This window comes from Atractosteus spatula, chromosome 13 (genome assembly GCF_055471065.1).
Source record: "Atractosteus spatula isolate fAtrSpa1 chromosome 13, fAtrSpa1.hap1, whole genome shotgun sequence".
NCBI classification, from domain to species: Eukaryota; Metazoa; Chordata; class Actinopteri; order Semionotiformes; family Lepisosteidae; genus Atractosteus; species Atractosteus spatula.
Window position 1 is genome coordinate 3,512,460 of NC_142718.1, and position 26,212 is coordinate 3,538,671.

Genomic DNA, 26,212 nt, shown 5'->3' on the forward strand with positions numbered 1-26,212 from the left:
TCTGAATTTTCGTGGTCTTGGAACTGAGAAGATTTTTTTTTTGTGTGCGAAGGCCACTGACTCAGGGTTATCGACAAAGTCAAACTTCTTCAGAATCAACACTGAAACTCCATTTGAAAATGAGGAAAATTGGATAACTACAATTTCTTTTTTTTTATATATATAGTATTTTCCATTACAAAGGACCCCAGTGCCATAAAGATCCATTAGGTCCGGTACTTAGCAACCAAAGTAGAATTTAGCCAGAACACCGCTGATGTCATCCTTTGAAGGATGACCTCCTACGATACTGTTCCGTTTGTCCACTTCCACTATGCAGAGCCATCTGTTCGTTATTAGTATTACCTTAGACCCCTACAGAGTGAGTCAGGTCGGATGTGACTACAGAAACGTGGTCGTCAATAGGAATGCATCAGATGAAAAATACGGGCGAGTCATGGGCGAATCCCAAAACTGAACACCGTGTAGTTTAGAGGAAAAAAAAAACCGAGCGTAATGAGAAGTGTTTTAAAACTCGCGAATTTTGCAGGAGAATCCAAATGCATAGAATGACCTTTTCTGTATGTTAACGGAGTGAAATCCGAATGACTTGACCTGAATGTGGGGAAAAAAAACAACCCTTTTCCCCCTTTTCCTGCCCCAAGGAGCCTAAAATGTAATCCATCGGAAACGGGGTGATGTAGACGTAGCACTTTCCTAATTTCGTTCATGCCAAACGCTTTCAGAACAACTGGCGCATTCACGGTTGTCCTCTGCTTTGCTGCCACCTGCTGGGCAATTGTAGTAGAACAACTCATCGATCACAGACCCCGGCCTTTCTTAAATAATCGTAGGTACCGCAGCCCGGTAAATCCCAAGGCCGGTCCTGACAGCCCCCGTGTCTTCTTCTCTGTTTACCATTAGGGTTCGTTCGACAGTGTTTACTTATACTCCTATGACCCACGATGCGTTTGGAGCCCGTAAAATCACCTGGCACATAGTTGGGACATCGCTATTTCAAACAGAGCACCAGTCCTTCCATTCCTGCCGCAACACACTTTTGCGTCATTGACCACACTGGTTTCCTCCCCTTCACCACTAAGTGACTAATTTCCCTTTGTCTCATTGCTACATGCCCCCAGGCTGCGATCAAAGTTTAGCTTATGGTCGATTCTTTCCCCAGTTTAGGGTGGAGCTCTCCGTCTCCTGCTCTTTCTGCAGAGCAAAGCGAGTTAAATAACGGAACCGATGAAGCGTATGGTTAAAACGTAAATACCGTGTCACCAGCGCACACGGATAGAAACAGAGAAGAGGCTGTAATACTCTGCAAGCCACATACGCGATTCATTTTCTCAGGCTTGTTTGCTTACATAAGAGGCGTAAAAAGACATCTCAAATCGCTTTAACAATAATAACAAGCTGTGCAAGACCTTTGCTTGTTTACCCTAAGGCGAAAATGTATCCGTCTCAGAGCGTTCGGATTTTGACCAATCCAAACAATAAAATGTGTATTTTAACTAGTTATTCTATAAGCATACGACGTTGCCCACCAACGAAAGAAAGAATCAGTGATTGGCCACACACGATTAGAAATACAGAATGAAATTAATATATGTAGCACCTCAAAAAGCAATCAGTTGTTACCTATCTATCCTATATTATATTCACAAATACTTTTACGTCCTACAACAACACGATAATTAGTACAGCAGTAAGTAGTAAATTCTTTAATAAAGAAAATAACTGCAAGAGGATTCTAAGCTAACATTCTGCAGTTTGCAGTGCAATGGGTGTTTATTTGTAGCACGTGAAAAGCACATGCATTCTTCAGTCTGGATCCCGCAATTGTGCAACACTTCCGCCACACTCGCTGGAAGCAGCAACTCATGAGACTGACACACCCAAGATGGCCGAGCTGTGACCAGCTGTAAGTTGCGTGTGGGGTTCTCTGAAAACAGAAAAATCTTTGCTTTTCCGAAAGCTTGCGTAAAAATCTTGCTACACAGAAGCTGAAGGAAGGGGCATAGCTGAAGGAAGTTGTGCATGATAGTGAGGAGTTTGGTTCGGACAAAAGTGATTCTAAGGTATGTGCAGAATTATGAGGTAACTAATATTGAGTCCATTGCTTTTCTGGTGTTCTTACAAATTCTTTCTCATTGTAAAGTAGCAGGATTTCCCTTCGGTATCACTTGACCGATTCTCCTGACGACGGCAGGGACGTGTATATCGCAGCGTTTAACATTGTAGTGTTGTTAGTGTGTGTGTGTGTGTAATTGCGGAACAATACAATTGTTACTTCAGAACATATTAATAATGCACTGACTACAATGTTAAAACTGTTATTCACACGCATTGGGTTGGTGACATATAAAGCCGTCATTCGAGTTGTAATAATCTGATGTTTTGAGGATTATATGGATTATATGTACTCTTAATGCAGAAAAATCGTGAGATGTTAATTTGGAGTTTTCATCATTTTAAAGGATACGGACAGATACCTGTTCTGATCTGTTTGTTTTAGTAAGAACTCTCTCACACTTTACTCGACCTTAATGTTGGTTGTACTTTGGAAAAATGGAAACTTGTTTGAAAAAAATGAAGAAGTCCGTGTTTCCGTGAAGGATTTTTAGCCAAAGAGCAACTTGAAAAATAAATCGGTCGTGTATCGCCACCTAGTGGCTGTAATGAGAACCTTTGCTACTCTGTACTGTTTTTAACTTGCGCATAATTTAAACGTTGTACCCCTTTAGTACTGACGTTATAAAGGTATGCATTTTAAGGGTTTCCGTTACATGCCAGTTTATCACAACCAATAAAACATATCTGCTGCTCAATAAGTGCTCACAAGTGTGGCTCGGTGATGCAGTGGTCAGCATTGCTGCCTGACAGAGCTTGGGGCCCTGGGTTCATATCTTGGAAATTGGGGTGCTGTCTGTGTGGAGTTTGTATCGTCTCCCTGTGTTCGTATGGGGTTCCTCTGGGTATTTCCTCCCATGAGCCCAAAGTCATACTGGTGGGGATAATCGGCTTCTGGGAAAACGGACCCTGGTGCGAGTGTGTGCCCGTGGCGGTCTGCCCTGTGATGGACTGGCGTCCTGTCCACCACAGGGCACACATTCTGACTGTTGCATGCTGGGATAGGCTCTGGCTCCCCCCCCCCCCCCCCCAATATCCCTGAATTGGAAGAAGCGGTTTAAAAATCGGATGGAGGAGGGCACCCCAAACCGGCTAGCGCCAACCAGCACTTCCCTGGTGCATGGGTTTGCTCTGCACGCCCGCTGACAGGGCAGCCCCCTCGCACCGAAACCTTAAATCTCCCTAAAAACCCCGTCCCCAGATGTTCATCTCGCAACCTGTCCACGTTGTCCCGCCTCGTCTCGCGGCTTGGCCGAGCTTCAGCCCGCCGGTTTGCGTCTTGATCGCCTCTCTTCTCCTTCCCAGGATGGCGTTCCCGGGTTTCGCCAGCCCGGCCGGCCCCAAGCCCGACCTCCACGTGATCTGGGAGAACGCCGAGCTGGTGGCCTACCTCCACCCCCAGCCCTGGACGCCGGGCGCCACGGTCCTGACGCAGAAGAACCCGAGCGGGCCGTCCAGCATTTTCCACCTGCCCCTGCCGGAGTACGAGGCGCTGATGCGGGGGGCGCGCGCCGTGGCCGCCCTCCTGTGCCGGCAGGTCCCGGTGCACCGGTGCGGCCTGATCGCCGAGCCCAGGCCCGGGCAGCCGGCCCACGTCAAGCTGCTCCCCATGCACGGGGTGGAGCCCGACTGGAGGCCCCACCTGGCCGGGGAGCAGGAGTTCAGCCCCCAGTACCTGGGCTACTGCACCTCCAAGAACGGCCCGCGGGCGGCGGATTCGGAGCTGGAGCTCATCCAGGGCCGCATCCGGGCCCGGCTGCCCTCCCCCGCCCCCGTCAGCTACCGGTTCTTGGGCGACCCCGCCGACGACAACCTGTTCGCCCGCATCGTGCGCGGCGCCGAGGAGCAGCAGTGGCGCGTGTGGGAGGATGACGCCCACGTGGCCCTGCTGACTCCTTTCCCCAACACGCCCGGCTACACCGTGCTGGTGCCCCGCCGCCACCTGCCCAGCGACCTCTTCCGCCTGGAGGAGGCCGATTACCGGGAGCTGACCCTCGCCGCCCGCAGGGTGGCCCTGCTGCTGGAGGAGGGGCTGGGCGCCCAGAGCTGCGCCCTGATGTTCGAGGGCTACGAGATTGACTACGCCCACGCCAAGCTCATCCCCCTCCACGTGCCCCCCCAGAGCCCCGAGCCCCCAGCGCCGCAGTTCACCCCCAGGTACGGCGGCCACCTGTCCTCGGTGGACGGGCCGCCAGCAAGTGCCCAGCACCTGCTGGAGCTCCAGGCCAAGATCACACAGGCTGGCTCTTAACACACCCTGCGCGGGAGAAAGGAGCCTTCTGTCACGTGGAGGGATCTCGAGCATCTTTTTTTTTTTTATGAAGCAGAAAGAATAATATACAGTTCACCGTCCATAATAAAATGTTCCCCGTTAGCAGTGTTAACACTAGGGTGACCAAACTCTAAGCACATAAGGGACCAGACACAAACTCCTCAATAGTAGATCTAGATCTACATCTCATCTAGTAAATGGTAGATGAACTAGTAGATCAGCCTTTGTCCAGCATACAGGCCTCTTGTGTTCTGCCACATATTACTGAATAAGAACAAAGGTTGCTTTCAGACTTTTGTTTTGAGAGTGAGGGAGGTAACACGTGCTGAATTTATCGAGTCCTTTATCTCAAATCAATGCAAATAAAGTGGGGAAGTATATTTGTGCAGCTACATGTCTTTATTCTCTTTGGTGGACTTTTAACCTTTTGCAGCCTGCTGTTTCTAGGGCAAAACCTTGCTAAGTGCCAGGGAGGTACTGGAGTGAGAGGGACAGCTGTGGGCTTCAGCGCTAATGGAGACAACTTGGTCCTGTGTCCTATCCTCCATGTGAGCAATGGATGAGGGCTTCACTGGGGGATCAGTAATGGTGTTGCTGACATTTGCGCCACAGAATCTAATGACAAAAGACATTTTTATACAGAAAGGCGTTTCATTTTTAAATGACAGTCTTGCACAAATAGCAGCAGGACTAGCACAACTAGCAGGACTGCAGGGAGTGGGCTCTGTTTGGTTAGGTCTGGCCAGAGATTCTGCTTTTATACAGGTGTATTTAGAATCATTAAAATAATGTCCAGGACCAAATGCTACGGTGAACAGTATAAATTATTCCAGTTCATCTTTATGTTCCTTGGACATTTTAATATCCTGCAATACCTTCATGTCTTAGCAAAGGTGCTGCAGTGCTTTCTTCATTGGAGAATGTCACAACAAGTCTGACCTGTACTGGACGACAGTATGCCAAGTAAGGAGTAGCCTAGTAAAATCCATACACAGATGATCTAGTACAAAATCAGATTAAAGCCTATCTTGTTTCTGGAATCACAGCACGTGTGTTCACATCATAGCTGTTTTTATAGTGAAACAAGTTTTATATAGTGTATATACTCTTGTGGAAAAATTAGTAAATAAGTAAAGAAACAAAACAATATAAGAATTATTGCAAATGAGAGTAGACATTTTAGCCTGTCTGGCCCATTTGGAAGTAGCTTATTGAAAGAAGTCAGGGAGTTGGCTTCAGCCAGGCGGCTGGATAGCTTATTCCATGCTCCCATAACCTTTTGCAGGTCAGTTTTCTAGTTGTCCGTGTCTCACGGTTAATAAGTTAACCCTCGTGGCTTTAAATAATAATAATAATTACACTTATATCGTGCTTTTCTGGACACTCCACTCAAAGCACTTTACAGGTAATGGGGATCTGCTCCACCACCAATGTGTAACCCCCCACCTGGATGATGCGACGGCAGCCATAGTGCACCAGAACTCTCCCCACACAGGGGAGGAGAGCAGAGTGATGAAGCCAGTTCAGAGATGGGGATTATAAGGAGGCCATGATTGGTAAAGGCCAATGGGAAATTTGGCCAGGACGCCGGGGTTACACCCCTACTCTTTTCGAGAAACACCCTGGGATTTTTAATGACCACGGAGAGTCAGGACCTCAGTTTTATGTCTCATCCGAAGGCCGGTGCCTTTTTACAGTATAGTGTCCCCGTCAACCTTAGTTTTTCCCAGGAGGTCTCGCATCCAGGTACTAACAAGGTGCACACATGCTTAGCTTTAGTGGGTTGCCAGGTGTGAGTTGCAGGGTGACATGGCTGCTGGCTACAAATCCTATAATACAAATCTGGTCAGTCAGTCGGTTAATGGGAAACATAGCAAAGAGGGGCATGATTCCTGACCATGGAGGGACCTCCTTTGAATGACAGCTGATTCTTCAAAAAGAATGAGATCCACCTGCACTTGGTCTGCTGCCATTACTCTCTTCTCTCTGATGCCTCTGTGGTCTCTTCCATTCTGCGCCGATCTGGCACGAATCGTTCTGGAGACAAGAAAATGCATCCTATTAAGGGAGCCCGTCTGTACACTTCAACAGTGGAGCAGAAATAACCAGCAAGTAGCAAAGTTACTTGAGATTTTACCACTTGCTTAGGTGGATCAGGGTTGTACAAGTTTACAAGAGGTGGTGTGAGATGAATGCAGTTTAAGAGACGGCGTAATTACATTTTTTTCAACTCTCGTCTCCCGAGGTGTGCTCCTCTTCTTTCACTTAATGCAAAAAAACGAAAATCAGCCTCCAACATACTTGTCTTCTTCCTTTATAATGGAGTCAGCATTTGGTTAATTTCAGTCTGAAAATGCTACCATATGAAGGCCACCCCTGGTTAGCCACAGTTGTAGTTTTTAAGATTGTACAGACTCCTGTGTTTTATCTCATCCGACATGCAGGATTTAGAGAATGACTGGGTGGCTTGTTCCATACTCCCACCAGCCTTTGCACAAAAAGAGTTTCTGCTTGTGTGCCCTGTTAAGTGTGTATTCTGAAGATGGTTGACTGTCAGTGGCCTTGAAGATTTTGACCGATGAGGTACCTTTGTTCAAGACTAAAAGATTCGGTTCTTTCAGCCTGTCAGTATAGGACATTCCCTTAATAACAGGACAGTACCTGGTAGCTCTTCTCTGGACTGATTCCAGAGCAGCAACATATTGACATGGTGACCAATATTACATCCAATATGGTTTGTATTCTGCATAGACTTATCAGAGACGCCAACATCCCACACATTATTAAAGTCAGCAGCAGATCCTAAAATGGAAGACTGCTTTCTTACTCACTTTGTCAGAGCACATTCAAGAACAGCTCCCAACTTTGTTCTTATGTCCTTATTAGTATTTGAACACATCCATCTCACACTTGTCAGGCTGACTCTCTGAACCCCAACATTTATGTTACTATGTCGGGGAGTAGTGAGGAATCACTTAACATACTGTAGCTGTGTGGAACTGGAAGAGACGCTAACACCACAAAGCTCAGCATCAGACAATTCAAAAATGAAAATGACATCAAGGAACGCACCCTAAATACGAACACTTATCTTTTCCCAGATACTTCAGTCAAATTTCCTCTTTCTATTAGGATGTCAGGCTGTGGTCCACAAAGAGCCACGACTAGGGCTGCCATCATCGTAAAAGGCTTTGCTATTTCACTGAACATCATGTTGGTGAAACAAAAAACTGATTCCAGTTGCTGTTCTTACATTATAAAAGTCTGCTGCCATTAACAAAGAAGAAGCCTTGAATTTTTCAAAATTTACATTTTCCTTTTTTCTAATGGTACGATGATCTTGTAGATTAGAACGCTTTGATGTTTACTTACACTTTGGGCGTTCAAAGTCATTACTGTTTCTCCTCCTTTGCCTGTCTGACCCAGGAGCTGTTGCACTTTTGTCACTTTCCTTATCTAAAAGTAGAAGAACAGATTTCTGAGTAGCAGCTGTGGGATCAGAGGTTCACCAGCAGCATTAATAAATTCTATAGTATTCAGTGAACTGGTAGTAAACAGTCTCTACCAATGGTTAATTGCTACTGTGCATCATCATATGTAGTTTCCATAGGAAATCGCAATTAACTAACAGTCAGATAAGATGACTGTTGGTTAATAATAATAGTTATTCAGCATTGAGTGAGCACACTTATATGGCAATCTGAGGGTAAACTGACTTTATAAAAGTTTGTAAGGTCAGACAGACGAGAGTCACTCCTAAAAGATTTTCAGGATAATTTTTTTATGCCCAGTTAGACATGTAGAGTGCTCAATCAACAAACCTGAGACGTTGTCTGGTGTGAAAAAAAGCAACGCACCACAATCTTCAAGAACGAGAGTTGAATGGAATAAGAATACTAAAATGATTTGAGGGTGTGTGTTGTGTACAAGCCTTTAGGGAGGTGTGTAACAGGGGCACCCCTTCCTGAAAGCACATACCCTGAGAGATCTCATCACCGGCCAGCAACTGCCCAGACACTGATGCGGCCTGTGCTTTGTGAGCTCCAGCTGACCCCTCTGTGTGGACAGCCGGCTGGTCCTCTGTGGCCAAGAACCTTCCGCCTCCCGAGCCTGCGACAGGTGATCCTGTGCTTTCGGCCTCCGCCAGGCTGGTAGTTCCAAGTGGCGACTGGCTCCCGTCTGCGGAGCCAGAGTGCTGTCCTGCTCTCTCGGCCTCTGGCTGCCACGTCATGTCCTGTACTCTCGGGTGACTGGAGGCAGGGTGCTGCAGTGTGTTGTACCCGCTGTCGGGATCGGAGGGCTGCTTCTCCTCCAATCCCTCAGCCACGCCTTCCTTCGATTCAGGTACAGGTACATCTGCAGGCAGAGGGTGGGAGAGACTATAATGGGATCATCCAAAGTAACTGGATCAGTGAGGCAGACAGTTATTAATTCCTTAATAATAATAACATTTTGAACAGATACTGCTTCCACTTCTTTTAGTGCAATCAATAAAACTGTTAATGGCCATTATAAGCATTTATTAAGTGCATTGAAAGGATTCAGTGACCCCAAAAGTGCTTTACTTCATGTTAAAGATTGATTCAAAACCAATTGATGATGCAATACATTTAGAAATGTAAATCTACACAATAGAGTAATTAAATTATGCTACTTTCTGCCAAACTGTAACACTATTTCATAAAGCCAAACAGCTTTATAGATATGGTGTATTATGTAACAAAAATGAATTTCTGTTTAAATGAACGTGTGTTCACAAACTTAGAAAACATACAGATTTTCTGTATTCTAAATTAAGGGGGGGGGGGGGTAGTTCATTAATCAGAAATGCAGTATAGAGCTTCACTAAGAGTGAGCTTATGTAGAAATGTCTCAAAAAAATGAAAGTTCAAATTGATTTACCGCTGACGGTCTGCCCAACTCTTTCAGCTTCTGGATCATTTTCTTCTGAGCTAGAGACCTCCTTGTCTCCGGAGCTTTCGTCTGAAAGACATGTTGTTACTGCTGAATACAGTCTGGAGTCATGCTTTGATCTTTTAATATTACGGGTAGGTTTTTTTTAAGTTACTTAATCAAATGTATTCAGTTGTTTGCCACAACTCATAAACGAGATTAAAAAGAATGTTGTCCCATAGTTTCATGTTTACGTAACACCTCTTAAGTCTGTAGTATTGCACGGGAGAACAACTGATCAGGAAATTATTCTAAATCCTGGCAGGTGAACATGAATGACGCAAATGTGCAGGAACTAAAGTCATCTGTCGTGACGTTTAACTGAGATACTCTATACTAAGACCCACCTTGCAAACCATAATACGAATACATCGAAATCTCTCAATTCGATATAAAAAGAATTGCAGGATCGAAACTAAACTCAATAGAATTCGTCCAGATTGAAATTATTCGGATTTCTTAGAAGAGTTGGGAAGCTGAACTTTTGTTGAGCTAGCAATCATTTCGGCGCCTCTACAGCGGTAATAGGAAAGCTTGTCACTGGGGAAAAAAAACCGCAAGTCGCTCACCTTGACTCCGAGATACACCTGTTCGATCCATTTCTAGGCTTCTGAAGCTGGTGTGGGGATCTTGCGATGGCGCAGAACGGCTCTGCGCGGTGCCCTCGGTTTTGTTTACAGCCTGCTGATCCAGGTGCCTGTCGATACAGGTAGACGCTCCTGTGAAACACGAAGCGCTGTTTTAATTGACACCAAGGGTGTGGCGCTATCTTAGCATAGCTCTAATACCTCGGACCATCGCTTCAGCTGAGCACACCTTCCACCTTCTCTTGAATATATCGAATTGTAATTGAATATACCAATACGAGTGAAACCGTGCACTTCAACCACGATTTAGTAACAGCTCAACACCCCAGGCAACGCCACAGCCTCCGCTTCATGAGTTATTTCTGGAGCTTGAGACTGGATTGCTACTCATTGTTATTTAAAAAAAACACACACGCAGGTTCTGAGAGACGATCAAGCAAACTTCAACGGAATGCCGTCTTGAGAGCTTCTTTGAACAATCTCGTTAAGATATGAACCGTAGGAGGTAAAACTGCCGAGGACAATGCGGTTAAGGCAACTTTTTAATCACAAGCATCACTCCTCGTACAACAGGTTTAGGGTTGTAACGTTTAAAAGCCTAGGGACTGTTTTCGAATGGCATGACGACCTACAAAGGACTAACAATTAACAGTATGTCAATTGCCCAGTGTTGTGGCAGGTGGCTGCCTTTTTCTTTTTTCTTTCTGTGTTTCCGTTCCAGGACTAGTCCACACCGTACGCGTCGTCCTTGACTGCAAGGTCATTAGTGGGTGTCTAGACAAACAGCGTGGGATGCTATCTGCTGTAGTTTGCTAGCACTGTGCCAATGACTTTAAGAGGACGAGACAGCAGTAAAAAGGCGGATCAGTAAAGGACGGACGGCCTACAATTCATAAAAGCTGATACGAGAGACTGCTTGTCTAGTTGTAATCATTGATGTTAAGTTACCGAATCGAAGAATTCACAGACTTGTTCATGTGGAAATGTTTGGATCATTTTCTTAAATATTGCAAATAAATCTTACGTCTTTGTGTTATGCTTTTAATCTGTTTCTTGTCCTCTTTTATTCAAACTTTCATGAAGATCTTATTTTGGACCTAAACAGCAATATACAAGAACGTGGACTAATTTAGGGAATTCACGTTTTTCATGGCACTGCCGTACAAAGTAACTATTATGTACAAGCCAATCAATGAATCAGCAGGTTTATTTCATGCTGAGAGGAAAGGAAAAGAAAAGAGACATGTTTTGGCTGTGGAGCCTTCTTCGGGTATTATAAATGAAATTGGTTAATGATAGTTAATTATAGTCTCAGTGCTGTGTCTGCGTAATCACAAATGATCTGTTAAACTGTATGAACATTAAGATCATTAGAACTTTATTATATATTTTACAAAACCATAAGATGTACAGTTAAATCTTATTTACAACATAATATACAATGAACCCTGCAGGATGACATAAACACAATTCGATTAAAAAATGTGAAATGTGAAGAGTATTTTCTGTGTCCACGACAGCCAGATAGGATTTCTGGATTTATGCTTACAGTCTACAAAGCCAATTAACAAAAAAATAAAGAGTCACAACCGTATTAAAAATCTACCAGATCTTTCCCTGGCCTAGTCACCTGTGAATGGTGATACCTTGGCAGAGTCCTTACTCCAGATCATTTTATTAACATCTCTCTGTACTAATGCAAACAAAAGCCCTTACAGAAAGGACATGGCTTGTCTATGTGGGCAAATGCGTTATTAATTCCAGCCTTTTGTTTTAATATTTTAGAGGTGTATTTAAAACAAGATGAATTTGCTGAAGAATACAGTACCTGCTAATCAAAGCATTAAATATACAGTAGCTCTTCTTGATTTCCATCCTCATTCAAGGGTATTTATTTCCCACTGTCGAGGTTTCAATAGTCTGTTCTGGTAGCACAATTAGTACAGTTTAGGATTCTGTTCGTATAATCATGGTCGGAATGTATATCAATGCATTTTAGGATTCTGAAACAAAGTAAATATAAAGCAAACTAGGGACATAACGTTACATCCTTTTAAGTTTGTAACGCAGCAGTTTGACAAGTCTGATCCATCCACTTCCTAACCGTTGTATCCAGTACAGGATTGTGGGGGAGCCAGGTGCAAGGCAGGATACACCCTGGATGGGACACCAGTCCATTGCAGGAAAAGTCTGATCCACTCTAAAATGTAAAATAATATAGCATATATTTTTCAATCCGTACCTTTAGTCTGTCAGCAGATAGTATGCAGTTGAAGAATTATTCTAGTCTCTTAATAATTGTGATGATGGGGTTCAGATTGTGTTAGGGTAAACACCACACTGAGTTTATAGTTCATAGAGTACATATCACGTGTAGTCTGTCCTTCCTCGGTATACACAGTATCTCCCAGCTCCTTGTAAAATCAAAGCTTGAGGACCAGACAGTGATGATCATTTGTTTTTATCTGCTGTCTGTAAGTGTCCAATGATACAGTATCTTTTTTTACTGTCGATGTCTGTAAATGTTCTGTCGTTTGTTTCTGCTTTGGCAACACTGGAATTCGTCGGTCATGCCAATAGAGCTCCTTGAATTTGAATTTGACGGAAATATTGCTGGAGTCTTGAAAGGACCTTCTTCACAGGACAACGCTTTACTCTCTGTGGAACAGCCTTTTAACTCGGGTCTCTGCCTCAACAACTGCTGTCCCGATTTTTGCCCCTATGTAGGCACCCAGCGCAGCACCAGGAGGCGGTGTCTGCAGATCTGCTGCTGGAGTGGATTCTGCTGCCGATGCACTGACCTCCTGGAGCAGCTCTTTGTATCGCTCTACCTCTCTGACCTTCTCCTCATAGCGCTGCCTGAGCTCTTCGATCTCCCTCCTGTATTTCACGTGTTCCTGCCTGGCTGCCAGGGCCCGGGCTGTTAACGTGTTGACCGGCTGGAATATTTCCCCACATCTCTCTGCCTCTTCCCTGGCCTTTTGCTCATACTGGTCCCTGAGCTCCTCAATCTCACCCCTCTGTCTGTCCTCCCTCCTTCTCCTCTCCTTTTTCTGTTCCTCTCTTAATTTCCCCGTCTCTTCCTCCAGCTGTTCTCTCTGTTCTTTCCTTGTCTTTATTGCTTCATCTAGAGCTATTCTTCTTTCCCCATCCCTTTCTTCTTTCTTTCTTTCCTCCAGCTCGGCTATCCACTCCTCCACAACTGTGATACGTTCTGTCTGGTTCTGGATTTCTGCCTCCATTTTCCTGAGATAACACTGCGCTTCTTCATGGTGCTTCTCCCTTAATCCCTCCTCTTCCCTCTGCTTGACCTCTGCCCTCTCCCTCAATATCTCCTCCTGCCTCTGTTTGATCTGGGCCTCTGCCTGCTGGTACATCTCACTGCTGTAGTTGCTGCCCTTATTTCCTGCGACCACCTGCTCTACTTTCTCCAGGAGCTCTGTGACCTGACTGCGATCATCTGTGTTGTTGTTGTTGAGGACGTGATATCTGTTCCCACATCTCTCCACAAGCCATTTCAGGTCTTTGCTGCCTTCCTGGAGAAACTCCTCGATTGTCTTCCCCTTAAGCTCATCCATGTGAGTGAAAAGGACCAAGGTGTGCTCCACAGCCCCCTCCCCGAAAATCTCCTGGACCATCTCCAGTAGGCTCTTCTCTACCCCTGATGACCGGCCCACTGGAATAACCAGGAGAAAAGCGTGGGGGCCTGGGGAGGACAGGTTAATACAGAGCCCCACATCCTTCTTCACTTCTTCCTGAGAGAGTTCTGTGTGGATCCAGTCCGGCGTGTCCACCACAGCCACCCGCCTCCTGGCCACTTGTCCCTTCCTCTTCTCACTGTGTCTCGTCACCGCAGAGCTGCTGGCTTCAGAGGAAAACAGCTCTGCGCCCAGAACGGTGTTTCCTGCTGCACTCTTCCCAGCCCCAGTCTGTCCCAGCAGCACCAGTCTCAGATCAGATAGAAAGTAAGGTGCAGGGGTATCTAAACTATGAGTCTCCCTCAGGATTCTCCATGGAATGGTATCTCCCTTCACTGCAAAACAAGACAGCTAAGACGGTTACATTTTCTGGCTGTTGCAGATGAAATCACATAGAGACAAAGCTTGATGACCACAAACTCCATAAAAAAGTTCTTCAACTTTCTGAATACATGTCAAAAGAAGAGCTATGAGATCATAGATTGTCACAGGAATGGTATCTCCTTTCACTGCAAAACAAGACAGCTAGGACTGTTAGATTTCCTGGCTGTTGCAGTTGAAAACACACATAGAGATGAGACAAAGCTTGATGACCCCACACTCCATAAATGAAAACATGTAAAAAAAAGAGCCATGAGATCAATGACTCTCATTGGAACGATACTTCCACTCACTGCAAAACAAGACAGCTAGGACTGTGGTGTGACTAGAGATGTGACCAGACTTTATAACCCCAAAACTCCATAAATGAATTCTTACACTTTTTGGATACCTGTCAGAAGAAGACCAAGAGATCAATGACTCAACAATAATGTCTCCGTTAGACTCACAGTTTGGTGGATGATCTACACTTTTACTCCTCTGGAGAGGCAGGTGGGATTCCTCTGTCTCTCTGGACAGCTTTGTGTCCTTTTGTGTCTTTCCATTCTTCTGCTTCAGCTCGTCTTTCTCTGAGGGATTCTCCACGCTTTCTGTGTCAGGAGTTGTTTCTTCAATTCCAGACACTGCATGAGAAGACAAATCTCCCTGAACTTCCACTGAACTAAAGCCTAAAGCTTAGTTCCTAAACGTTTCACGTGTGTGCCAGTTGGGGCAACAGATCCTGCTTTTTAATGAGGGTGAAAAGTTGAGTCACTCACTCTCGTGGCATGACAACTTTTGGGTTGCATGAGGACAAGAGCAGACTGCTTTTTCTGAGAAGGAAACTCAACTCACCGTCACTTGCCTCAGCAAGATCCGAACTTGAGTGGCAATGAAAGCGATAATCAGACTCACGGACAAAATGGTGCTTCTTGCTGGTTCTCCTCTTGAATGAAAGTACAGATTCCTCTCTCTTGTTCCCCCTCTCCCCTTCCCTCAGGTCCTTTCGTGTCTGTTTCTCCATCTCTTCTCTGTCCCCGGGAGAGTCTCCACTTTCTTTGGCTGCAGCTCCAGATGCTAGATAGGAACAGGATCAAGGCATCAGTGAGTTTCTGCTTAACCCAATCCCAGCCCGTCCCTGACTACAAGGAAGAGACCAGCTTCTCACACTTATTGCACTCTGTAATGAGTGTAATGACCCAGGTCGGGAACCCTTGAGGAGGGCTGGAGAAAGGGGACTGTTTCTTAGAACAAAGCGCACGGAACCCCTCACCTGCAAATCTACCTGGGTCAAATGCTAAAAGTTAATTAAGTGGTTAATTAACCATGTGGTTAAATCAGTGCAGGCTCACATCACATGACCCAGCGAGTACTAGTATTTCTTCTAACTGATTAATAATTTGCTAGATTTTTTTTCTTTTATTGGGTTCGGTTCCGGAATTGTCAGGGAGTCCTGATTTACCTAAAAAAATTCAGTAGTATCACGAAAGCAGCTGTTTTCTAGAAGCAGGAAAACGAGTCTTGTGTCTCAGATTATTAGTTCAGTTAAAGGCTCACATACATAGCCAAGGGCTCAGCTGGAAGAAAAAGCCAGCAGACCCTGGGTTTAGGAATACAGAATTGCCTAGCGTTGATTTAGAGAGCCCTGTAAGATCAGGGACCCAGGACTACTACCACATTAACCAGCCTCAAGGAGGGCGGGGGAATTCTTGGTGGTTTCTACCCTAGTAAAGCACCATGGGATCGTGATACTGCAGGCTTGCTTCAAGTCATCACCCTAGTAAAAAAACTTAACAAATGAATAACCAGACCCACAAAATAAAATGGTTATTTTTGTAGCCACTGGGCTCTGTAATGAGCGTGACGTCTGCCTCTCACTTGGAAGAGCGCACACAACGACGATCAATCATTTAGTAAAAAACTTGCTACTTATAGCATCCATTAGTGTTTCACTAAGACTTACTGATGGGTGGTGGGTTCTTGCCATTCGACCCTTGTAAGTGTATTTTAGGTTTCTCAGTTTCTTCCTCCAGCTCCCATTCCTTTGGTGCCTTGTTTTGGCCTTGCTCTGTCTCCGGGTAACCCTCTTTATTACCGAGAGCACGACCACAATAATCACCCGCCACCATCTCCTCGATTTTTATCAGCAGCTCTTCCACCTGAGCACGATTGCCCGTGTTGTTATTGTTGAGAACGTGGTACCTCTTCCCACACTTCTCAATGACTGCCTGGAGATCCTTCCCTGCTTTCTCAATGTGCTGCTCGATGGTTCTGTTCCCCAGCCAGTCTCCCCTGCTGAACACCAGGATTGTTTGGCTCCAAGCACTTTCACCGAGCAGCTCCAGGTGCTCTTCCACTGCTTTCCGGTGCTTGTCTGTGAATAAGTACACTGGAACCAGCAGGAGGAAGGTGTGGGGACCCGGGGGGCACAGATACACGCTGCGCATGATCTCCTGCTTGACTTCCTCTGGGGTGGCCTGTGTGGAAAGCCACTGCCAGCCCGGCGTGTCCACCACAGTGACCTTCCTCCCCACTATTTCTCCCTGCCCCGTCTGACACTCCTCTGTCTCCGTGTCATTGTCGAACTCCTCGCAGCCCAGAATGTTGTTTCCTGCCGAGCTCTTGCCAGCCCCTGTGCCCCCCAACAGCACGATCCTCAGCTCGGTGAGGGGCAGGTGTTCCTTGTTGGGGACGTCTCCCCTTTCCTCTTCTTCTGGCTCACCTGTCAGAGACAAAGACCGCCCTTCATTCCCTCTTCAAAACTCAACTCTTACATGAGCTGCTCTTTGTGAGGAACCCCTGCTGAGCTCAAGGTATGATAATTGGGATGCCCATTTCAGTAAAGGATGAGGTCCACCAATGAGAGTGGCTGTACCTCAGCTCTTCTCTCTGCCTCGCCAACTCACACAGGTAGAACTTCTACAGTGTGTGTGTGTGTATTCTTAAATACAGAGCTCGGATACTATGCTCAGCATGTTCAGCCATTTATGAGATTGAAATTACCACCAAGTTTAAATTATTTCCCTCCATCCATTTTCTAACCAATTCTTCCAATTCTGGGTCGCGAGGGGAGCTGGAGCCCAGCAAGCAACAAGTGCAAGGCGGGGTACAAGCCTGACACACAGGCACAAAGACAGACACAGATGCACACACACTCACACCAGGGCCAATTTTTCCCAGATGCCAATTAACCTACCAGCATGGCTTTGGACTGTGGGAGGAAACCCACGCTGACTTAATGAGAACATACAAACTCAAGATAACACCCCAGCTATGGGGTTGAGCCCAGGGCCCCAGTGCTGCAAGACTGCCACCGTGCATCAGAGTTTAAATTATTAATAATATATATAATATATATTTTTTAAATATTGATTGTTCGCCTCATTTTACACAGGTGAATATAACAAGTGACAATTTAAACAACCTGCAAAATGACATTTATGAGTTAAGCATTTTTAAATCTACTCAGACAAGAGTCACTTCATTGGAATCGCTTAACATGTCTTTACCTTCTCACAGCCTAATTTATATGCCAATACTTTACAAGTGTAAAGCAATTTTCTACAGATAAAGTATATATTCTAGCCAGTAAAAGATGGCTATTAAAATAGCCATAAACGCTGCCCAGTAAAATGAAAGCTTTCATTAACTTTAATTTAATTAAGGGATCATTAACTCCTTTGTTCCTGTTTAATTGGAAAAGTGCCTGAACACACCAAAGACGCATTTGATGATCCTTGGTTACTGGTGATAAGAGATCATTTACTTTTTAGAAGGCACACTGAGTCAGAACAGTTAGTTCTGACTACAGTAAGGATCTGTAAGTAGCAGGCTTGCAGGTAAATGTCAGAGAAACTTTTTACAATGTGTCAGATCTTCCCTAGAGACAGTCAAGCCCAGCCTGAACACAACAGAGATCTGCTGAGAGATTCTTACAGGCTGGAGAAGTGGAACTATGAGATTCCAGCTCTGTCTCCTCAAATTTGCATTACAGCAATGACGTGACTGGCACACTCTTCTGCATAGCTTGTAAGAATGTTTTGGGAAAAGATTCCCAAGCCTCTTCACTCTCCCAGTTCTGCACCCCTCTCTGAGACCCGAGACACACTGTCAGTCTGCTACAGTGCCAGCAGAACCTCAGACGGCCCGGCACAGAGCAGAGGTTCAGAGTCCTGCTCAGTCTGATCGCCTGCTGGGTTTGGACACTGTTCCTCATGCTGCTGCCCTACTGAGCATCACCCTCTCCTGAGCCCAATACCCTCAAAAACAAGCACTCACCGGCACTAAACCCCAGACAGCCTCCGGTCGCCATTTCTCCCTCTCTGTTCTTCTGTTTACAGTCTGATCACTTTACTTGCACGGTGCAAAGTGCGCGTGTATTTTCTTAAGGGTGATAAACTCTGTTTCCTGTTCAGATAAGCAAGTCTTATTCACACCCTTTACTGAAGGGGTCCACACCAGCTGACAAGCAGCAGGTATTTCCAGCAGATACCTGGAGGAGTGTGGGTCCAGATTAAGATGTTTCTTTTCTTCTTAAGGTGGTGAAGTCTACCGCTGCTGCTTGTGCTCTCACTATCTCTGGATCATTGAAGACAGGAGCCCAGGGCAGTCTCTCTCTCAGGATGGAAGTCACACCCTCACTCCAAACACCCCTGGATCTTTGTGACACAGTTTGTTTCTGGTAGCACAAAGTCAACCTGGCACAGACCCATATAGTCATGCGGAGAATACTTGAAAGAGTCTAACTGAAAGGACGGTATGAAATAGAACAAAAGAAAAAAACTTGAGCGATATAAACAACCTTTGCTTGTTTTGTTCCCCATGAGCTGACAACAAGCCAAGACAAACTTGATAATTTGATTCTCACGACCAGGTGTGAAAGCCTTGTAGCTGCTCTCTCACTGTGAATCAAATTGCCACTTGATATCCAGAGATCCGGTGCGGGATTCATAAATACAACCTTATCTTAAAGTTTGATTTTCTTAAAAAAAATTAGAATTGCCCATTACTTTCTGTTATACTCACCTGCTTTGGAGCAGTGAATTGTGTGTTTTTCATGTCTGACCTCATGGTTACCGACCCTGCAACCGCACACGGGAGAAACTGAGGGCTCTTCCAACCTGCCCAACATTTGACCCCTTCATCTTTTAACAAGACACAGGCAGCACAGGGGAGGAGAGGGGTGTCATTCACAGACTACACTGCATGCTCATGATCACCTGAAAAGCTGTAGAGGTCACTGTGCCTCTGTGAGCTGAGACCCCCAGAAGTGAAAATCCACAAAAGTCCTTTTAATATGCAGCCATATGTAGGACAAATAAGACCACTAAATGTTCGCTGTAATGCTCTCCACTTATCTGCACGTGATGGAAATTTTGTTTTGGGGCTTTTGTTGTGGTGGGGAAATGACTGCCATGGAAGTACACTAAAAAAAGCGATATACACAGCCGAATGTGCCCTTTGCTGGACAAGTCTGTGTGCAGCATTTCCTCAGCCAATTCAAAAAGTGATGGAGATACCTCATCTTAATGTTTGAACCATAACCTCTCATCAGACTGGCTTGAACTTCTGAAACTGACATACTGTTCCTCTACACTGAAGACGGGGGCTAATTCGAAAAGAGCGGTTTGTTTGCCCTCAGGTATGAAGACGCTAGAGACAAAATAGGAAGCAAAACAACATCAGAACAAAAAAATGGGAAGGAAAGAGCTTCGTTCAACTTCTGCATGACGGATACAAGCCAAACACTTATGAAAGCATAGTGTTTTATTGTATTTTTATCACAAACATCAAAACCTTGATGAAAGTTCTTGCAGCGTCACTGCAGGGTTTGCATTAACAGAATCGATTTCTGGAGTAGATACTGGCTTAGGATCAGGGATTCCCCCCCTTTTAACCAGATCGGTTTTCACCATTTTTTTAGCGGTCTGAACAAAACTGAGCTCATTCACAGTTACGTTTGATAAGTGGTGTGGAGTAGCCAACACTGATTCTCCAGGTCTGGGTTCCTGCTGGTTTAGGGACATTTTTTTAAAGACATCTTGTCCACTTAGTCAGTTCAACGAATGTGTCGCTCAAGGACGAGCATTACTTACCCCTGGGGGTCGATTCATATAAAAATAAAAACATCTAGTATTTGTAATTATTCAATTCATAGTTTTATAAAGGAGTAGATGAGGCTCCTAAGCAGCTCAAACAAGAAAGGACCTCACTCCAAGCACCTTGGGATCTTTAAGACCCAGGTGTCATGGGTTCCAGCTTGGGTCACATCACTGCAGGTGCTGTCCATCTTCAATCCCCCATGTACTGTAGTACAGGAGTCATTGCTGTCTCCTGAGACAGAAGTAAATATCAAATTTGGATGTTATCAAACTAAACATTAAAAAAAACTGCAAAAAAGCAAAGCTTATTCAAATTGGTAACAATCAACGCTTATAAAGTGCACAACATCAGACCATCCAGGGGGGTTCTCGCAAACAATCCCAAACAATTATTCATCTTTTCACCTTGGCAGTGTGCAATTTCTATGCTCTTACCGTTTCATTTACAGTACTTTATGGTTTTACTCTGACAAACATATGTGCAGAAAAACTAGGAATATGTATTGCACTTTAGTCCCCATTGACAAATCTGTTCTGAAAATCAAGTCCAGCAATGTCCTATTGGCAAGACCAATTGTCAGGTGCAACCTTCTCAGCTCTTATGTTGGTTTAAAGACTGAACTATGACAAAGTACATTGAGGGGCTGGATAAATATACAGTAGGTAACTCCAAGCCTCTGCAATTTATGCAACAAGTGGCTTTGTGGCTCAGGATCTGTGCCTGTGGCTGGAAGGTTGCTGGTTCGTATCCCGTGGCCGACAGAGGAATCCTACTCCGTTGGGCCCCTGAGCAAGGCCCTTAACCCTAACTGCTCCAGGGGCACTGTACTCTGACCCCAGGCTCTGACCCCAGGCTCTCTCCCTATCTGTGTGTCTCATGGAGAGCAAGCTGGGGTCTGCGAAAAGACAAATTCCTAATGCAAGAAATTGTATAGGGCTGATAAAGTGATGTTATGTTACGTTGTCTCCAAAATACGCCAGCTGTTTGCGCAACCACCACAGGCACCCTCTCCACATGTAGTTGAATGGTGTGTTACTGCTACAGCAGGCATTCTGATTAGATGTACAATCTCTGGCTGAATAGCAGATGTTACAGAACACGGCACGGTGACGTTGTCCCAGAGTCTTGTCTTTCAGTCAGCTGCGGTGTGCAGTTGGGGTCCGGAGAGTCTCCTTGCTCTCTATCCACTGGAAACAGAGAGAAGGAGAGAATTGAGTAAATGCAGTTTTAAAGGAAAGTTTTGGATGGGAAGAGGTCAGACCCTAACCTCTGCCACTTCTGCTCCACTGTGCATGAAAATGTCACGATTCTAGCCCACCCACCTGCATATTTTTGTTTTGCAACACTTCCTCCACCCCATCAACATCCTTGCAGAAGCTTCCGCCCTCACCTTTCGTGCAATGACCCTGTTTTATGGCACAGTGGACTAACTTTCAGGCTAGGGAGAGGCGCTGGGCCCACATGCCACTGTGATCGGTAGAACTGCACTATTCACAGGTGTTGGGTAGAATTATCCTGTGGTGGGGGATCTGGGCTTAGATTGTGGAAATATGCAATGAGCTACCCAGTCATGTTGCTAAAGCTCATACCTTTATACCTTTACAGTATATATATAAATATGAGTATGGGCCTCACTAGTAGTACTTTATTTATCAACAGGATAATGACAGTACTGTATCTTAATCATTGTAGATATATTGTATTTTACAGTTGCTGGTAAATTGGAAGCTATTGTCATTGTGATAGAGGAAACTTTCTCATATACTGCTGTATGCTTTGCTCGTGCAACGAAATGTAACCGATTCTGAGTTTACCAGGCCAATGCTTATCAATCTTACATAAACAGTTCATGTTTGTTAAAGATTGTTGTTGGGACTATCGATAATTTGAGACAGATTGTTTTTAAAACCTGTAAAAAGCATACAAAACAATTCAGAGTGATACTTGCGATGGAAATTGAGGTTAGTTGGTTCTAGATATAACTTTCCTAGAAATCAAACTCCTGCACAAGAGACCACAAAGGTTTCCTTTCATACTTGTGACAAGATTCACTTGATATTTGCAGGCTCTTTTTTCTTTCTCAATGTGTTTTTTGTTGCATACTTTGTTTTGCTTGCACAAAAGTATGGAACCATGGTGTTCCATATAGCGTCCATGAGTATATTAATAAAATAACTTAAAACGAATTGATTGTGTACTTAGCCTTAAATACACTGACAAGTTGTAATTATTCAAGAGGCATACGTGATATACTGTACTTTGCACATATCTAATACATATGATGCAGCAAACCCATTACAATGAAGGAGTATCACTGAAAGATACTTTAGATCTTTCAGTATTACTGGATGAGTTTTTTTTATTGGGTTTGCAATCATTTCATGACTGAGTCAGGTTACAGCAAATCTTTCAGGGAAAGCCCTTGACATTTAGGGTCGCTGAAGAATGTAGTTTTTCTGCGGCTTCTCTATCAACAAGTCACTTTCTGCGCTGAAAGTCTCGATGACTCGTCTGTGTTGACATCACCTGCTCTTAGCTCTGGTCCTGGGCACCTGTGCTCATCCTGACTTGTGGGTTGGTGACTTGAGGAAAGCAACACCCTCCTACATGTTTAGGAACCGCAAAAGCTCATCAATTGGTCCACTATTAAGAGCTGTTTGGTCAGAAACAACAGCTTGCAGGTTGAGGAGAGACTGAGGAAGGGTCTGTGTGCTGAGGCTGTTGGATAAAGGACCTTTAAAGTTGGGTAGTTTTGACACTTAAATAAACAGATCTTTGAGAGCTCAGCAAGAATGAAAACTAGCAGAGAGTGTTCCTCCAGAGCCAGGGTTGGAAATTTAGAGGACGTAAAGTTCGTGTTTTGCTCATTTTGCTGTAGGCAGGGATCCACAAGTGTCCCTTGTCTGCTGCTTAGTGTCTACTTACTATTGCCATACTATATTCTGAGTTCCACTCACAGGCAATTAAACAATTAGCAACTTGTGTTGGTTTCTTCCTGCCACTTTAATCTCATTAGCTAATTACATGTACGTGTACAGGATTGTTATGGTAGACTTCATAAATGAACTGTACAAGGTCAAGTAAATTTCCTACGTATCGGCAATTCCCTTTGGATATTGACATCTGCCAGCTAATTGTCATTATTGACAGGGAAAAAAAATCCCAGCTGGCAGGTTTTTGAATCAGGTGGTGCAACCTTCTCAGCTCTTATGTTTCAATCAGACAGAAGCTACAGCCATTTTAATACTTAACGAATATTGACCAATGAGTCATGACAGAAGTTATGCGATGAGTTTCTTGAGAAAGGCGATGATATTAACTCACTGGTAGGGTAGACTAGCTCTTTGCTGTCTCTCCTTCTCAGTAATTTGACACTTTCTGGCTCCTTCCTCTGTTCCTGAATGCTGCCAACTGGTAGGAAAATCTTTTCGTCGTCTTCGTAGTGATGGCCGCCATTGGCCGCCACCATCCCCTCGATTTTCTCCAGCAGCGCCGTGACCTGAGTGTGATCGCCTACGGTGCGGTTGTTGAGAACATGGTACCTGTGCCCGCATTTCTCGATCAGCTGTCGGAGGGTCTTGCCTTGTCTCTCGATGTGCTGCTCGATCGCGGAGTCTCCGAGAGAATCTCCCCAGGTGAACAACACTACGGTGTGCCTCCAGGCTCTCTCGCTGAAAAGCTTCATGTGCTCCTCCAGTACACTCAGGTAATCCTCCGAAAACAGTCCCACCGGAATCACCAGGAGGATCGCATGAGGTCCCGGAGGACACAGGGACACACTCTGCACAATCGCTTGCTTGTCCATCTCCGGAGTCAACTTGATCATATTCCACCCCGGTGTGTCAACCACTGTGACCAGCCGGCCAGCTACGTCTCCCTTTATCGTAATGCAATCTGTAGTTTCTCTCCCAGTTTCAAACACCCTTCTGCCCAGTATAGTGTTTCCTGCTGAACTCTTTCCAGTCCACCGCCTCCCAAACAGCACCATTCTCAGCTCTGAGAGGCGGGGTGCCTCCGGCAATCCAGCCTCCATCGCTTCTTCTGAAACCTCTTTCTCACCTGTCAGAGGGGAGGAACACATTCATGTATCAACACATGTTCCACAGGAGGCTCAAGCCCAATCTTTAGATGTCCTGCTCCTTGTAAGCAGCCCCATCAGGACAGGCAACGCAATGCTTAGTTAATAAATCGTTAATTGAGCTAACCAGTTGCTGGGCTGGAGCCTTTGCAAGTTTCTTTTTTCTCCTACCAGGTTGCACGTTTTAGGTTACTGAATCAAAAGAACAGTTAAAGGGCAACATCAATGAAGGAGTTCAAATCAATCATATTACTAGGTCTATTAAGGCTTTAATTGTTTAAATGACTGCTCAGGTGAAACAAAAAACAGCTGCAACAAAAATGACAAAGTACACAGAGATATCCACCCATCCATTTTTTAACCTCTTTATACTGGTGAACCGAAGCCTATCCCAGAAAGCAATGGGAGCAAAGTAGGAACACAGGGACACATACTGATTAAATCATTAAGTCTACATGTCAATATGTCTTGTTATGTTTCTTGTTTTTGTGTAAAGAAATTAAGAAGTACTCTTCTATTGTAGATCACTGTTCACAACTGTTCTTCTGGATACAAATGCCAGTGTGCACTTTCATTCTGCAGTCTGACATCACTGCTCACTCAAAATTTCCCCTTTCTCCATTTTGAAGGCCAGATTCAGAGTTTCATGTCCTGACAGACCACAGAGCTCGATACTTGGCACGCTTCAGTACAATAGTTCATTAAATATATAAAGTTTTGGGAGAGGAGCAGGAATGGTATGAATGGTAAAGACACTTATGAGTCCTAACAAGCGGTGCTTGATTTCCAGTTAGGCACTGTAGGCCTGGTGTCTAGTGCCTACGAAATTTTTAGGGCCTATGAAGGAGGGAAACACCAGTGACTAACGAGAAACGAGCTAAAACAACACGCTTGCGATCGACTCTAGGTGCTCCAAATCAATACTCGTACGCTGTCTAGCAGCTGCTCTAAAAAGTAGAGGTATCTAAAGTGATGGTCGCTCGACTCGCTCCGTCAATCACATGGTTTAGCATTAGAAAAGTTTAAAGTGCATCATGTCAATCGATGTCATTCAATTGGCGTTTACCCCTCTTTTTGCACATTTCAGACACCAAAATCCAGCCCTGCTAACAAGTGCAAGACTTTGACATTATGTGCATAAATCTTTAACTTTATATGCATAGAAAGCAGAATTGGAAGCTTGTTAAAAGATTCCCTTTCCCAGGAATGACACTCTTGTTTTGAAAGGTGTTCCTGGTGAGATGTTGTGGTCCCTTATTTTAGATCACGCTAGATCAAGTGTTGCAAACAGTGCCCATGCAAGTGAGTCTCTGTTAGTTACTCGACATTCCCCAACGCAAGAACACGCAGAGAGACCATAATACAATTATGTAACTCACCCAGCTCCGGGTTTAAAAAAGTGTCCATGTCTCTTTTCTGTCCTCTCTCTTTCCGTGAGGAAGACAGCAGCACACGCTCCGATTGCCCTGGTAGGTGCGAAAATCGTGCAAGTCAGAAAATCTCACCAAACGTTCGTGAAGCCCATCCCTCATTCTCCCCCACTCTGGTGTTTCTCTTTAGCTGAATAAGAGTACCGCAAACACAGTCACAGGCAGCATGAGTTCCAGGAATTCAGATATGCCCCTCCCCAAACATGAGCAGTTCTGCGAATGGGGGAAATTGGTTTTCTGCCTCTGCACAGAAAGTTTTTTTCAGTCGAGCAGGCAGTTAAACCCACCTCACGCTGATCTTATTGTTAGATGCACTGGAAAACAGTCAGCTTTTGACTGTCAGTAAGCATACTGTAAAAGGGTTGTGCAGGGAAATAGAGTGTAATATCAGATCTTTCCAGCTCATCAGTTCTCATGGATGATAATTTTTTTTTAAATTGATAATACTGGCTCCACGACCAGGGGGGCTCAGCTTCAAAAACATTTGCCTCAGTGGAAAGGGCAGGACAGGGTTCCAGCTGCCAAAGAATGATGCAAGATTTTTTATTTCTCTGCTTTTTACTTGTGGAAATCAAACCATTAGTAGAATCAATATTACTAGGCTTTTGCAAAAACAG

The 26,212-nt window shown here is 44.8% G+C and overlaps 3 protein-coding genes across 5 annotated transcripts; 1 reads left to right on the plus strand and 2 right to left on the minus strand.

Moving 5' to 3' along the window:
* The first annotated feature begins 1,857 nt into the window (after nt 1–1,857).
* Nucleotides 1,858–4,767, plus strand: LOC148821673 (uncharacterized). Of its 3 annotated transcripts, none has more exons than XM_088931163.1 (2): nt 1,858–1,906; nt 3,421–4,767. In XM_088931163.1, the coding sequence occupies exons 1-2, from the start codon at nt 1,866–1,868 to the stop codon at nt 4,364–4,366; spliced, it is 987 nt and encodes a 328-aa protein (XP_088787289.1). In that variant the 5' UTR covers nt 1,858–1,865; the 3' UTR covers nt 4,367–4,767. The 3 variants fall into 3 exon arrangements, with proteins under 3 accessions (XP_088787289.1, XP_088787288.1, XP_088787290.1); XM_088931162.1 differs by having other exon boundaries at nt 1,873–2,063; XM_088931164.1 differs by lacking the exon at nt 1,858–1,906 and adding an exon at nt 2,012–2,082.
* On the minus strand, nt 4,714–10,054 carry LOC148821674 (uncharacterized). Its single transcript, XM_088931165.1, has 6 exons — nt 9,910–10,054; nt 9,290–9,370; nt 8,366–8,743; nt 7,760–7,843; nt 6,607–6,651; nt 4,714–6,424 (listed from the first exon to the last, which is right to left on the minus strand). The coding sequence occupies exons 1-5, from the start codon at nt 9,938–9,940 to the stop codon at nt 6,614–6,616; spliced, it is 612 nt and encodes a 203-aa protein (XP_088787291.1). The 5' UTR covers nt 9,941–10,054; the 3' UTR covers nt 4,714–6,424; nt 6,607–6,613.
* Nucleotides 10,055–12,508: 2,454 nt separating this feature from the next.
* On the minus strand, nt 12,509–25,643 carry LOC148821675 (GTPase IMAP family member 8-like). The gene is made up of 10 exons (XM_088929972.1): nt 25,545–25,643; nt 23,412–24,146; nt 21,181–21,274; nt 19,569–19,637; nt 19,011–19,066; nt 18,264–18,326; nt 15,949–16,707; nt 14,901–15,062; nt 14,456–14,629; nt 12,509–13,960 (listed from the first exon to the last, which is right to left on the minus strand). The coding sequence occupies exons 1-10, from the start codon at nt 25,570–25,572 to the stop codon at nt 12,579–12,581; spliced, it is 3,522 nt and encodes a 1,173-aa protein (XP_088786098.1). The 5' UTR covers nt 25,573–25,643; the 3' UTR covers nt 12,509–12,578.
* Between the last annotated feature and the right edge of the window lie 569 nt (nt 25,644–26,212).